The 14,146-nt window shown below is 38.4% G+C and overlaps 1 protein-coding gene across 12 annotated transcripts in view; it reads left to right on the forward strand.

Annotated features, from left to right (window-relative positions):
- RBM20 (RNA binding motif protein 20) overlaps positions 1 to 14,146 on the forward strand; it is a gene marked incomplete at its 5' end in the record, with an annotated part of 108,939 nt that overhangs the window by 86,371 nt on the left and 8,422 nt on the right. For 7 of the 12 annotated variants that reach the window (XM_083441695.1, XM_083441686.1, XM_083441696.1 and 4 more), the window contains 7 exons: positions 1,156 to 1,247; positions 2,363 to 2,506; positions 4,059 to 4,190; positions 6,193 to 6,272; positions 7,199 to 7,895; positions 9,936 to 10,031; positions 13,109 to 13,745. In XM_083441695.1, coding sequence (XP_083297821.1) covers positions 1,156 to 1,247; positions 2,363 to 2,506; positions 4,059 to 4,190; positions 6,193 to 6,272; positions 7,199 to 7,895; positions 9,936 to 10,031; positions 13,109 to 13,745 — 1,878 coding nt within the window. The remainder of the gene's footprint in view (positions 1 to 1,155; positions 1,248 to 2,362; positions 2,507 to 4,058; positions 4,191 to 6,192; positions 6,273 to 7,198; positions 7,896 to 9,935; positions 10,032 to 13,108; positions 13,746 to 14,146) is intronic. The other 5 variants (XM_083441697.1, XM_083441690.1, XM_083441691.1 and 2 more) reach the window with 3 other exon arrangements.

A 14,146-nucleotide genomic window follows, 5' to 3' on the forward strand; every position in this document is an offset into this window, starting at 1 on the left:
AATGCCCCATAGCTCTGTCACTGTTACCGTATTCTAATAAATCTTTTAAATGAATCTAAGCCTTTATAATGAATAGTAAGTCTGGTTTTATTCCTCTGACTGCTGGCTGATGATGTGTTTATTTTTGTATTCTTTACTGCTTTACTTCAATTGAATTAGTTGATTTATCTGCTTTTTATTGCCATTTTATATTACTTCAGTTTTTATATATTTAAATTTATTTAGATTTCTTATATGTAGATTTATTTTTAATACTTGTTCATCACTCTAAAAACTTTAAAGTTGAAAAATTGTTTAAAAAATAAATAAAAATCTGAAGACAGGCATGGGGAAAGTCTGAATCAGACCGCTATGCTCCCTTTGCTGTTTGCCTTTTCCAACAAAGATCCTAAAAGCAACAAAGAACACATCTCAAGGTCAGACAATGGTGCTACAGTGAATAAATCAGAATGGTGGGAGATTCAGGACAGACCAAAGGAAGTACGTACATCCTCATTCACATAATGCATAGTTAAACTATGGAGCATGCTAAACACATTCTTAGCCAATGGAATTTGATACTAAATGTTCTGGTGATGGCAACCAAGCTAGATGGTTTTAAAAGAGGCTTAAACAAAATTCATCACAGAGGATGGGGCTATCAGGGGCCATTAGTCATAATGGCTACATAGTATATCTTGGATTAGAAGTACTATGCCTTCTGAATACCAGTTCTGAATAACAAGAGAATGCTGCGCTCATTTCATATTTGTGGGCTTCCCATAGGCATTTTGTCCATTGTGAGAACAGAATTCTTGACTTGATAGTTGCTTGGTCAGTTCCAGCAGGGTTCTCCTTATGTTCATCTTGCCCAGCAGAAACAGGACCATGATGGATATTTCATTTTGACTTGATGCTTCACTGGGCTCAGGAAATCAGCCCACCCTCTATTTGTAGAATTTCTCCAGAGAATCATGGGCAGTGGTAGCCTATCATTAGAGAAAGACTGCTATGTAGGATGGGCTTATACCTCCATGAACCTGGAAGGCTGTGACAGATAGGATTTGCTTTCCCAATGTTAGAAAGATACTAGTTATTTAAGAAAGTAGCACTTCTTCGTTTTTTGTACCTCATACACATTTCTGGGTTGTCACTGAATACGTTCCATTTGTTTAGATTACACTTTAAACGTGGGGACATCATACAACTCTACACCTTCATTTGGCCAGCCAGGTTCTACGTTTTCTTCTATACCATCCGGAGTAAATGTGAGTATCTCACACAATATACTAAGTATAGTTCAGCATTCAGCTCTTAGTGAACACCAGGGTTTTCTTTAACAGCATTAAAACAATATAATTGAATATACTTGAATGATATAACAGTATTTCTAATTAATTTTGAATTAATTGCTGGCCTGCGTGTAGCCCCGGGCTGGTCCCATACTCCTTCCACATTCATGTATATGCTTCCTCTCTGTTTAAGTGATATGTAGAAAATTAAAAGACTTTAAAAGCACCCTGTAGAGCTGTGCAGTGTTAGGTTTTCAGCATTGCAATGTATCACCAGCCAAAGATCGTGATCTGGTGCTACATTGTGATGTCAGAAGGGAGGGGCAAGCTGCAAGCCCCAGCCCTGCAAGGCCCAGGGGTGAAACCACCTCAGCTTGGAGCTAAGGCGGTTTCACCCCAGTGCTTTGTGGGCCCAGGGATGAGGCAGCTTGCTCCTACTGCCTGGCACTTCTCCACTGAGAGGAAGGCAGCTGTGTGCGCCTTAATGTAGAAGTATAATGGAGCCCCCGCCCCACCTCCAGCTTGTGCAAGCCAGAGGCTAGGTGGGGGCTCCTTTAAACTTCTCCACTGAGGTGCACACAGCTGCCCACCCCTCCAGATAATGGAGCCACCACCTTGTCGCTCATGTAAGCCAGAGGCAGGGTGGGGGCTCCATTGTTTTATGGTTTCAACTTCATTTTAATGTTTCATTTTTTATTGTTAGCCACCCTGAGAAAGGAAAGTCAGTGTATAAGAAATAACAACAACAACAACAACAATAATAATAAATAATAAATAATTCATATTAACTATTTACAGTAGTATAATTATGGCTAGGATAGACTTAAATCCCATTCTGTCCTAACTGTTGATCAAGCTGTTTATTGTTACTAGATCTGATCTTAATGTATTTTGAGCAGTGTATGGAAAACTGATATGCCTGAGATATGAAATGAATGCATAGGATTACAGGAGAAAGACAACATATAGATTTGCCTTTAAGGCTTGTATTCCTATACAGTGCAAGTTAAGAAAGAGGGTTTTTTAAAGTATGCGTCTAGTTGGATGCTGTTTTAGATATCTGTCTATACATTTATTTTTAATAATTTCAGCTGCCACAAAGGAAAAGTACACCAGGTCGAGTAGTACACATCTGTAATCTTCCTGAAGGAAGCTGTACAGAGAATGATGTTATTAATCTTGGACTTCCCTTTGGAAAAGTCACTAATTATATCCTTATGAAATCCACCAATCAAGTATGTCCTTCTTTTTATTGCTTGCTATAATAAAAGCATAAATATGTACCGTAAATGTATTGTTTGAGTTTTTAACATAAATTGCATTTTCTTAAAGTGCAGTAGTTACTGGTATTTCAAAAGTGACTGTGTGTAGTTAGCTCTTTAGTTCTTCCAGAATAATTGCTTGTTTTATTTATAAGGTGAATTGTGTATACTCTAGTTCAGATGCCCAGTTTAGATCATTGTATTTTCAGATGCCTGCATATTTTACAGGAACTTTGTCAAGCAAACACAGGACTGCATTGTAGGAGATTAGTGGCTTTAGTGACCTTTTCTCAGTGGAGGAGAACATCCTTGTATAGGTTAGGTTTTCCTGTCCACTCTTAAGAGCCAATCTTAAGGATGGATAAATCTATCGATTTTGTGTCTCTCAATTTCTCATTTTTCCTACCTCAAGTTTGCATCTCCACATTTTCACTCTAGTTTGCAAATTTATTCAGTAACTTTTCATCAGAACTGTAATGCACATTTCTCCTGATAATACTCATTTTGGATGCAATTTTGGCCTTTATATAGATATACATACATTTTTAGAAGCAGTTTTTCTTTATATAATTCATTTTTGTATGCTGTTTTCACTAGGCATGCTTTCTCCTAATATAAACATTTTTGTACACATTATTTGGTTGGGGAAATGCATTGTAAAATCCAGAAGTGTGAAATTTGAAGGAAGGCTGTTTCAGTGTGCATGTTGTTTTAAGGAATGTGATTTAGGTAGGTTCATATTGAAACACAAAGTGAACCAAATTTCTCTCCCAACCCCTATCATGGTTAAGGAAGAGAAACTTTAAACCCAATTTCCAGTTCAGATGACATGCTAAGCCACACTTTGATTTAGCTGCTGCACTGTGCTCAAAGGACCAAGGCAGAGCAAAGCAGGTACAGGCTGCTCTCCAGAATGCACCAGTTTGCACAGCTTCAGTAAACCACTTTTTGGATTACCATGATGTGTAAATGAGGCCAATGTTCCTTTCCTTCTCCATATAGTTTATAGTTAAACTGTAGTAATCAGTTACCATTTTTTAAAAACCCACATTTATGAGTTTCCGTTCTACTAATTTTTTTGTACCCGGTCCAATGAAAATTACTTGAAATCTTTCTCAGGGCTCGGGATATATTTTTCCTTGTGTGGCTAGACATAAAGAAGGGCAAGGCTCTTATACCATTAGTACAAGATGGAAATCTTGTCCTTTCAACATCCCTGATTACAAGATGCATCTACCAAGCTACTTTCTTTCACATATCAGTAGAAGATACTTGTGTCCTGTCTTTCTGTGTAACTAAAATTATGCCTGTGTGTGTGTGTGTGTGTGTGTGTACACACACACACACACACACACACCTTGATTAGTAGAGAAATAAGTGTGTCTACTTATCAACACATAAATAGCACAATATATTAAGATAATCTTTCTATTTATTCTAATGATCTTCACTTTAATATACTATGAAGATGCAGTTTTTGTCATGTTTTTCTTTTTTTACTAATACAGTTTCTGTATTATAACAGGCTTTTCTAGAAATGGCCTACACTGAGGCAGCTCAGGCTATGGTGCAGTACTACAAAGAAAAACCTGCAATGATAAATGATGACAAATTGCTTATTAGAATGTCTAAAAGATACAGAGAACTTCAGTTGAAGGTAAATAAATTAGTTATCCTGTCTTTCTGTGAATTTTGGTGTTAGTTGTTCAACTGCTTTCATTGCTAGTATGTTGTTTTCAGATAAGCTTTCATAAATTTTTTTCTACAGTTTTCCCCTTCACCACGTCATTGTTTATATACCTGTGGTATCATTTATTGGACAAGCCTGCCTTTTCTGCTTAGACTGAGTATAAGACTAAAGTATTGGACAAATAAGTAAAGGTAAAGGTACCCCTGCCCGTACGGGCCAGTCTTGACAGACTCTAGGGTTGTGCGCTCATCTCACTCTAGAGGCCGGGAGCCAGCGCTGTCCGCAGACACTTCCGGGTCTGGCGAGCCAGCGCAGCACACGGAAATGCCGTTTACCTTCCCGCTAGTAAGCGGTCCCTATTTATCTACTTGCACCCGGGGGTGCTTTCGAACTGCTCGGTTGGCAGGCGCTGGGACCGAGCAACGGGAGCGCACCCCGCCGCAGGGATTCGAACTACCGACCATGCGATCAGCAAGTCCTAGGCGCTGAGGTTTTATCCACAGCGCCACCTACGTCCCATATTGGACAAATAAGACCCCTGATTTCTCCCATAGACCCCATCTGCACTGTCTATACATTTAAAGAGCTATCATAGTATTTTAAACAGTCATGGTTCCCTGCAAAGAATCCTTGGGAACAGTAGATTGTTAAGAGTTCTGAGAGTTGTTAGAAGACCCCTATTCCCCTCACATACCCTGTGTTCCCTGGGAATTGGGATTGGGATTGGTAATAAACTCCTGTGTAGAGAAGATTTCAGCAAAACTTTATCTATGGAGCTTTTCTGTAAACAATAAATCAACGGAAACGTGTAATAATAATAATAATAATAATAATAATTTATTATTTGTACCCCGCCCATCTGGCTGGGCCTCCCCAGCCACTCTGGGCAGCTTCCATAGAAACAAAAAATACAGTAAAATATCACAGATTAAAAACTTCCCTGAACAGGGCTGCCTTAGCTTGTGTAACTTGTGCCATTGCTGATGAGTTGTGTGACATGTTTGTAGTTTTTATTAAAAAGACATTTTTGTAGCCAGTGTTAGTCAGTGGGCTCTCATAAGTATGTCGTCCGCATGTGCTCAGTATGAACCTGCTGTGAAAGGAGTGAGTGTGGGCTGAATGGAATGTTGGGTGGGTAAGAATAAATGCCAAGTGAAGATGATCAGTTTGGTACTTGTAATGTGGAATGGTAGCTTCAGCTGCATGGCTGCTTCAGTTCTGTAGGCTCCATGTGTCTGTTCCAGAGAACAGACAAATCTGGGACTTCTTCTTTTGTGTGTTCTGGAACCTCTGTAGTGTGGTGGTGCCGACAGAGGCAGAGGTCGGCACAGCACTCAGGTCAACAACTTGGGGTGGGTGCTCCCCCTAAAAAAAAGGTCAACAAGTTCTGGCACCTCTTGCTATAGAAAAAAGCCCTGTCCAGAACTAACCACAGGATGAGATACTATACCATATAATTATTGTCTAAATACGGTAATGTGTCTATTAGGGCTCTTAATAGCTGTAATTTCTCACCAGTTTGAGTGGAAATGTAAAGCCACTAGCCAGCAATGGATGCTATAGTGGGGCAGCAGACTTGCTTGACCTGCAACTGTATCACTCCTGCTTACCAGGAGGGGCAAGGTTGGTGTACTGCAAATGCACTGTGCCCTCTTTGCTCCTTCTCCTCTGCCTCCTGGTCTGCAGCAGCAACATGACTGATGCAATGTCAGGTATTATGCTGCTGCCTTCACCACCATCTTGTACTGTCCTTAGCAACTTCTTTAACCAAATGGTTTCTTGCCAATTGAATAATTGTTTTTAGTTGATTAGTTTTCTCTTATTCAACAGTAAGAAATTAAGTCATAGCATTCTGCAAAGTAAGCATAATAAAATAATTGAAAATATTCATACCAGTGCTTCTCTTTAAATAGCTTGAAGTGTGAAGCTTATTTACAACTATTAATCTGTATGTTTATATTTGGCTTAGAAACCAGGTAAGAATGTGGCAGCAATAATCCAAGACATCCATTCTCAGAGGGAGCGGGACATGTTGCGGGAGACAGACAGGTATTACACAATGTTAACAGTTGATGGCAGAAAGACGCTGAGATTGCTTTATAGAACAGAGATGCTTTTGGATAATACAAAAATAGGCAGACAGGAGACATTTCTGCAAGTCTAAAGCTAGGAACAAAAGCTTTTACTTTTTTGATTTGAAATGTGTTTTTTGAAAAGTTAAAAGACTTAAAAATTGTTTGCTATACAGCGATACCTCGGGTTACGAACTTAATTCATTCTGGAGGTCCGTTCTTAACCTGAAACCGTTCTTAACCTGAGGAGTGCTTTCACTAATGGGGTGTCCTGCTGCCGCTGCGCCACTGGCGCATGATTTCCATTCTTATCCTGGGGCAAAGTTCGCAATCCGAGGTACTACTTCTGGGTTAGCTGAGTTTGTTACTTGAATCGTTTGTAACCCGAGGTACCACTGTGTTAAGAAAATGCATGCTGAAATACTGACATTCTCAGTTAAATCTGCTGAGCACAAACTACGTGTTTCTGAAATTTTCAAGAAGAAAATGCCAAATGCACAGACACTGTGAAATACCAGTTTTAAATAAAATATAAATCCATTTTCTATTATTTCCTGTTTATTGTTGTCTATAGTTAAGACAAAAAACTAGTAGATGAACTCATAAATTATCTTTTTACTTGTAGTTAAGGTACTTGCAGTTAAGGTATTTTAGTCATTCTCTAGAGCTAATATATATAGATGGCTGGATATGCATTCAGTTCAAAATCATCAGATTGTTTGGTTATGTGAACAAATCTTAATGTCCTTAAGATTGTTACTGGATAGTGTAATGTTTTATGATGGTATGAACTGCTTTGGTGTTTCTGTCTTGTGATTGAAAAGTGGTATAAAACATTATAAAATTATTATAAAACAACGATAAGAATAATAAGTAGCATCCTTCTTTTTCTTTGTGTTATAGATATGGACCTGAAAGGCCTCGGTCTCGCAGCCCTGTAAGCCGTTCTCTTTCCCCGAGATCACACACTCCAAGCTTTACTTCCTGCAGTTCCCCACATAGTCCGCTGAGCACAAACTGGACAGACTGGGGAAATGGAAGAGAGCAATGGGATCAGTCTTCATATTCCCGAAGGGAGGAAGAAAGAGACTCAATGCCCTGGAGAGAGAATGGGGAAGAGAAAAGAGATAGAACTGACACATGGGTGCCTGAAAGAAAACATTATGTGCGCCATTTGGATAAACTAGACTCGGAAGAACGTTCTGAAGGAACCAGAAGCTACAGAGAAAAATATTTAAGAGGGGTGTCACCAAGTGCAAAGGGGATTCATGGTTTGCTTGGATATAAGAACAGAGAAGAAGACTATTATAGGAAACCAACAAAGCAAAAATCTGATAAGTATTCAAAACAGATACTGGATACAGCTCCAAAGTGTAAAAGGAAGGAAGAAGCAAGATTGAAAGAACAGAAGCATTCTCACTGTGAAGATCCAACAAGAGAAGAAAAATTAGAACAGAAACCCAACAAGGTCCTTGACAGTATCAAGCAAAAGCAAAGTGATAAGGAAAAATTCAAGGATTCTGATAAAAAGTCAGAGGAAGAAGTACCTGATGAGGCTGAAAGAGTTAATGTGAAGACAGGGGCAGGAACTGAAAATGAGGTAATAAGTGATTTAAGTTACTATTGGAAAATTTTATGATACACACTGTAATTAAAAGTACCTCTTCTATAAAATAACTTGGTGTGAATTTACAGAATGAACATGCACTGATGTAAATTAGACTCCCATCAACACTGTCTCTCCTTGCTTATTTCTACAAATCAGATTAAATAATCCCCCCCCCATGTTGCAGGCATCACCTCCTAGTGTATATTATTATATTATATTATATTATATTATATTATATTATATTATATTATATTATATTATATTATATTATATTATATTTTGTGTGTGTGTGTGTGTCTATCTGTTGTGTTGATTATATGTCACCACTTTGTCATTCTGCCAGTGAATAACCTCAACGGAACTGACTATTTAAGAATTTGTGTGTTATTTATTTGTTAATTAAGGGATTTGAAATTAGGAGCAAATGTTGTTGTTAAGTAAAATCACAAGGACATACAAGCTAAAGTTGCCAATGGAATAGAATAGAAAAAGATACCCAAGAAACATATTGCAACAGTTTAATTTAGAATTCCTGGTGCAGATTATCACTATGGAACGGCAGTCACATTTGATAAAATTTGCATAAAGCTATTTACTGCAATGTTCAGTACAGCTGTATATCCCTGCCCAGTGTATCATTACTTATGCTGAGAAGTGACTTACTGTTAATTATAATCAAATTACTTTTACAATATTTCCCGTTATAATTACTGTCCTGAGAACTGGATCACTATTCATTTTTATTTCATAATTGTCATAATGTGGAAGGTAATTCACTGATTTTGTGACATTTTAAAATAGCAAATTCTTACCTTAATTTGTACAAGTTAAGAATGTGCATTCCTACAGTACAATTTTACAGTGAATGGACTTTAGTAACATTGTCTGGATCTCCTGATAACTCTAGTATTCAGCATTATTATTTTGCTCTTTGTAGCTGGGAACCAAAGATCAGCTTAAGTTCACAAAGAGGTGGGGAGGGGAGGGGAGGCTTGCAGAGTGCAGTAAAAATTAAAAAATAATTCCTATGCCACATCACAGACCACTTTTCAGATTCTCCTCAGTTTCAACATTCTATGCAACATGGTAGCTTCTGGCTTAAGCTCAAGGAGTGGGTTTGGGGATTGTTTGAATCCTGGCCACTCTTTCAAATTCAGAAGTTGATAGTTCCAAAGTAAGTGTTTCTGCATAGGGGAATGAGGAAGTGTTTTTTACATATGACTGCCTTTACAAGATAATGCTTTTTAAAATTTATGACCATCACCCAGTGATAGGTGAAGACAGACAAAACAGTTTTAGAGCAGCAAGCAAGTTGAATTCGGAAGCATTGTGTTAAATCCGAATGTAGTAATCTTCTCCAGGGGTCTAGCTCTGAAAAAACAAGGGTTCTCTAGGCTTGCAGAAAAATCTGGCTGTGTCCAGCACTTGTTGAGTGGCATCTCATCATTTTATCAATAAAGCTTCCTGCTGCCAAACACCCAGAGTAGTTTATAATTTGTGTTCAAATAACACAATGAATGGATTGATAGATGCACTTGCAGTTCTCTACTTCTAAAATAAGCAAAACAAAACCAGGTAACTCCTCTGATAACCTGGGAGAAAGGGCAATACTAAGAGCTTATCCACACTTCTTCTTGTTCCACTGCTTTCCCCCAGGGAAAACTGCTCTTTAGAACTCAGTTGGAGCAAGTGACAATTGGGTTTTCTGCACTTTCCCGTTTGTTCTTATTTAGAACTCAAGAGCAGATTTTCCCTGGCAAAGCAGTAGGGCAAGGGGGAAATTGCTTGGACCCATGCCTAGAAAGCATGAGTCAAGCAGAATACTGCTAAGACCCATGCTTTCTAGGCACGGGACAAGTGGAAGTGTGGATGAGGCCTCCACTAAATCAGCATTTGATTTTCTGGTATGTACATCCATCCATCAAATTGTGAAAGTGGGAGGAAGAGGGCTCACATCATGAATAAGGGATGCAATGTAAGTTCACTTTTTATATTACATCTGTCTTCACCCATAGACAATCTCTGTCTTAGGTTAAAAAAATATATTCTAATATGGAGATACCCTTTCCTGCAAATAAGCAGATGAAAGAAGCAGAAGATCCTATGGAAAACTCAAGAAAAGAAAAGGTGAGATTTATACGTTCATGGGCCTTGATATCTGATGTAAAATTTGTTTGCTTGAAAATTTCTTGAGTCACTTGGCTGCCAGATAAAACATGAAAAATACAAGCAACACTAAAATCAGATAGAAACACATAGCACAATGAAGGTGTAAATCTTCAGGAAGGCAACACATTCATGAGCATGGCCTGTGGTGTGTTGCTTTAAAACAGGATCTTCACAGTGGCAGCACCTCAACAGTAGGATATATCCCCCCACTAGGGAAGTGTGATCATATCTAATACTGTCAAATTTCAGATTTTAGCTGAAAATGTTTTTGTTCATCCAGACTTTGGGTACATATGTTTTGTATTACTTTGCTGCTGTATAAAGTTATAATTTTAATCATGCTGTTTTTAAATGTTTTAAATGATTGTGTACAATTGCTGTGCTTTTTATTATGCTGATGATTGCCCTGGGCTCCATCATGAGGAAGTGTGGTCTATTGGTCTATTAATAATAACAATAGCCAGTACGGTTATATTAATTTTAAAAAACAGCCACCAGATTTATTTGATTAATTAATTTTTGTAAATAGTTAAGTTTTTGTGTGCTCCCTAAAAGCCAGAAATTCAGTTACAATCTGGGGAGCAGATTCTAGCTTTTACTGAAAAGAAGTTAATGCAGAAAGCAGCTCTCTGTATGGCACAGAGAACCCAAGCTGTTTAGGATTTTAAGGGCAATAAGCAGCACTTTGAATTGGGTCTGGAAGCGCACTTCCAAAAGTATTGGGGTGTGGGGATGACACTCATTGTTGTGTGAGGAGGACTTCCCTTTCATCTCTTCCTCCCATAACTCCCCACATCCAAATCTGCTCCAGAAAGTACCCCAAACCTCTGCAGCATTTTATGGGAGTATGTGGGATGCTGCAGGGGCAAAGATCCATTGCTCCAATGGTGTGTATTCTGCTTGTAGAAGGACACTACTGGATTTCACCCAAAGGCTTTACAAATTATGTCATCATGACCTTTGCTTCTTTGGACAGATCCTCAGACTCTTTTTTTAGTTGTTCTCTACATACTTAGATTGCTTTGAATACTTGGCACTGGCTTTCAAAAATTTGGCATCTTTGAAAAGCTATAGAGTTTTAAAAATTAAATCCAAGCATTAGGCCAACTTGTCACTTTGAGAAGGAGCAAATTAAATAAAGTTAGAGTGAGAACTTATTGAAACGATACATAAGTGAAAAGCTAGTCCCTCAGTCCAGCTCTGAAGAAACATAGGCCAATGTCCTTGGATGTTTTCCAGCATCATATCTTTAGGGTCATGAGCTGATCATCAGATGTGAAAGCTAGCAGTATCTATAGCAGCAGGAAACTGATCTCCCAAGAGTATCTGCCCTCCGCGCCTTTCTAGGACACTAGAAGGATAAGTTTAATAGAGCAAACAGGAGAGAAACAAATAGGCTTAGCTTTTATATTTTTGGAAGTTTCCTTCCCCCAACCCTTTACAATTGCTCCCCCCAGGGCATATGACAAAAATTGTCATAACAATGAAAAATAGTAAGGTCAAAAGTCACACTACATTGGGCACACATAAGGATTCTAACAGCTGATGTGTGCCATATGCAGCCTTTAGAACAGAAGCAAAAGTTGTTAGGCAAAACGTTTCTCTGGCTGATATCAAAATCTTTTTTCAATTTTGAATCATCAACCATCTAAAAATTCCTAGCATTTCTGCCAGGCTGTTTTATCATAAATGATAGGGGGGAAAGGGTGCTAGTGAAAACCATACAGATTCTTCAGTGCTGGCTGATGCACATTGGGACTGGTAGGGTGGAAAGCAGGGAGGCTGAGAGTAGGCAAAGCCAATAAGGGGCAGAGCTGGAACCAGTGAGGGGCAGAGCCAACTAATTCTACTTTGAATCCCTTTGTTGTTATTTATTAAATGTATATACCACCCTTCCACCTAATATCGAGTGGTTTACAGTATAAAAACACAAAATATATAACATAATAACAAGACAAACAAAAACAATACCCTCCAACATATTTTAAAGGCCATAGATGGATTAATCAGCCAGAGACCCAGATAAAGAAGAATGTTTTCACCTGGTGCCTAAAGATATGTAATGAAGATGCCAGGAGAGTCTCCCTGGAGAGAGCATTCCACAAATGGGGAGCCACCACAGAAAAGGCCTTTTCTCGTGTGGCCACTCTCCAGACCATCTTCATCTAAAAGGGTAACACTGAGACACTAAGGAGAAGGTAACACACAGTGCATCCCCTGGACTGGTTGTAAATAAGCAAACAGGTGGGGCAGACTGTGGATAATGGGGCAGATCCCCACTTGGCCTAAGGGAACAGCCTCTCCTGCGGTTCCTCATTGTTATGATATACCAGGAGTGGCAGGCTATAAAATTGACTGAGCCAAAACTTATGCACAAGCATGGAATCTGGAGGAGGTTATAATAGAGTAGAGAAATTGGATTTAAAAAATCTGCTGGTGCCAAGAGAGAGAAATACCTGGGCCTTAGTATTAGTGGAATGTGCAGGACCTGTATATGATAACCATCTTGATTAAAAACCCAAATACAAAAGGATCTAGATATATTTCCTATTTATATTGATTATACGGATTTAAGATATATATATATATCATTGGACAATAGAGAAAAAGAGTTTATAGATTGTTCAGACTGTGGCAGGAATCCACCCAGCACTCATGGGAAAATGTGTTGTGATCTCTTAGAGCAATCAAATGAAACCTTAACATATGGCATGATAAAAGTCCATAATTTTATCAGGACAAGTTACTTGTTCTTTACTGTTATAAGAATTGTTTTCTCAAAATTTATCTTCTGTACCATGAAAACAAAACAAAACAGTATTTTTAAAAAGGGGGAAGCAGAAGTTTTCAACCTCCACATGCATAATAATAATAATAATAATAATAATAATAGGGGAGAGATGGAACATGTTAGCCTGTGACTTGCTGTGACTCATTATTAAAATAATGAACCATGGTGTGTTGTTGCATCTGAACTGGACCTCCAGTTCCTCTTTATTGACATATTCACAATGGGATGTACATCTTTGTTACAGGACTGGGAGAGCGGAAGTGAGATGGAAGCTGAGACCTGGTATCCAACTAATATGGAAGAGCTAGTAACTGTAGATGAGGTGGGAGAAGACGACCTTATAATGGAACCGGATATAACTGAACTTGAAGAAATAGTAACAGTAGGTCAGAAAGACCAAGAATGTCCTTTAGTGAGTTCTTTAGCTGCTGGATTACAGGTGAAGAATGAGCACAGCTTATTAAGTGGAAGTGAAGACAAATCAAACGTAATGGAATCAAGCTTAGGGTCAGAAGAGGAAAACGCAGGGGATCTCCCTGGCTCTGAAGGTGATAATGCAGCTGATAAAGCACCACATCTAAATCTGGACACTGAGCAGAAGCCAAATGAATTGCAAGAAGACAGACCTCTAAGGGATTCTGATTACCATGATAAGCAAAGAAAAATAAAAGAAAGCACTAACATTCATTTAAGGATGGAAGAGCAGTGTGTATCTTCTGATCCTCCAAAAGAAGAGCTCTTCCAGCCGAATGACACACTCGTAGGTGATGATAAAGTGATGGAATCATTAGAAAGCGAGAGTAGAAAAGCTATGGAAATGCTGGTAAAAAACTCCCAGGAGGAAACAAGCTGTGGAAGTCAGGAACATCAAAAGGCACCGGGTAACTAGTATATTTTTCCTTCTCTCCCTTTGCTAGAATAGTTTTGTTGTCCTTTTTCTGTTCAGCGTTTTTAGTTATTTTGTCATTAAGAGTAAACATTGTTCAAAGCATTGTGATTTTCCTAGGAAGAAACTCAGTTGAAGAACAGGACTGTCAAAATTAAGGTTCTTATTCAGTTGTGTCAAGGAAATTAGATATGTATCAAGCAAGTGTTCTGGAAGAGACATCCGTTATTATGGTCACTTCTGGGTTCATACAAGTTGAGCTGAACCTTTGGAGCACCCAGCTTAAATTACTTAGAATTGTTAATGGGAAGACCAGGTCAACAACTAAATTATTTATGTCTGGTTGATAAAAAAATATTCCTTAGATATCTTTAAAAGATTAATTTGGCATGAAAT

This window comes from Podarcis tiliguerta, assembly GCF_965153285.1.
Source record: "Podarcis tiliguerta genome assembly, chromosome: 5".
In the NCBI taxonomy this organism is placed as follows: Eukaryota; Metazoa; Chordata; class Lepidosauria; order Squamata; family Lacertidae; genus Podarcis; species Podarcis tiliguerta.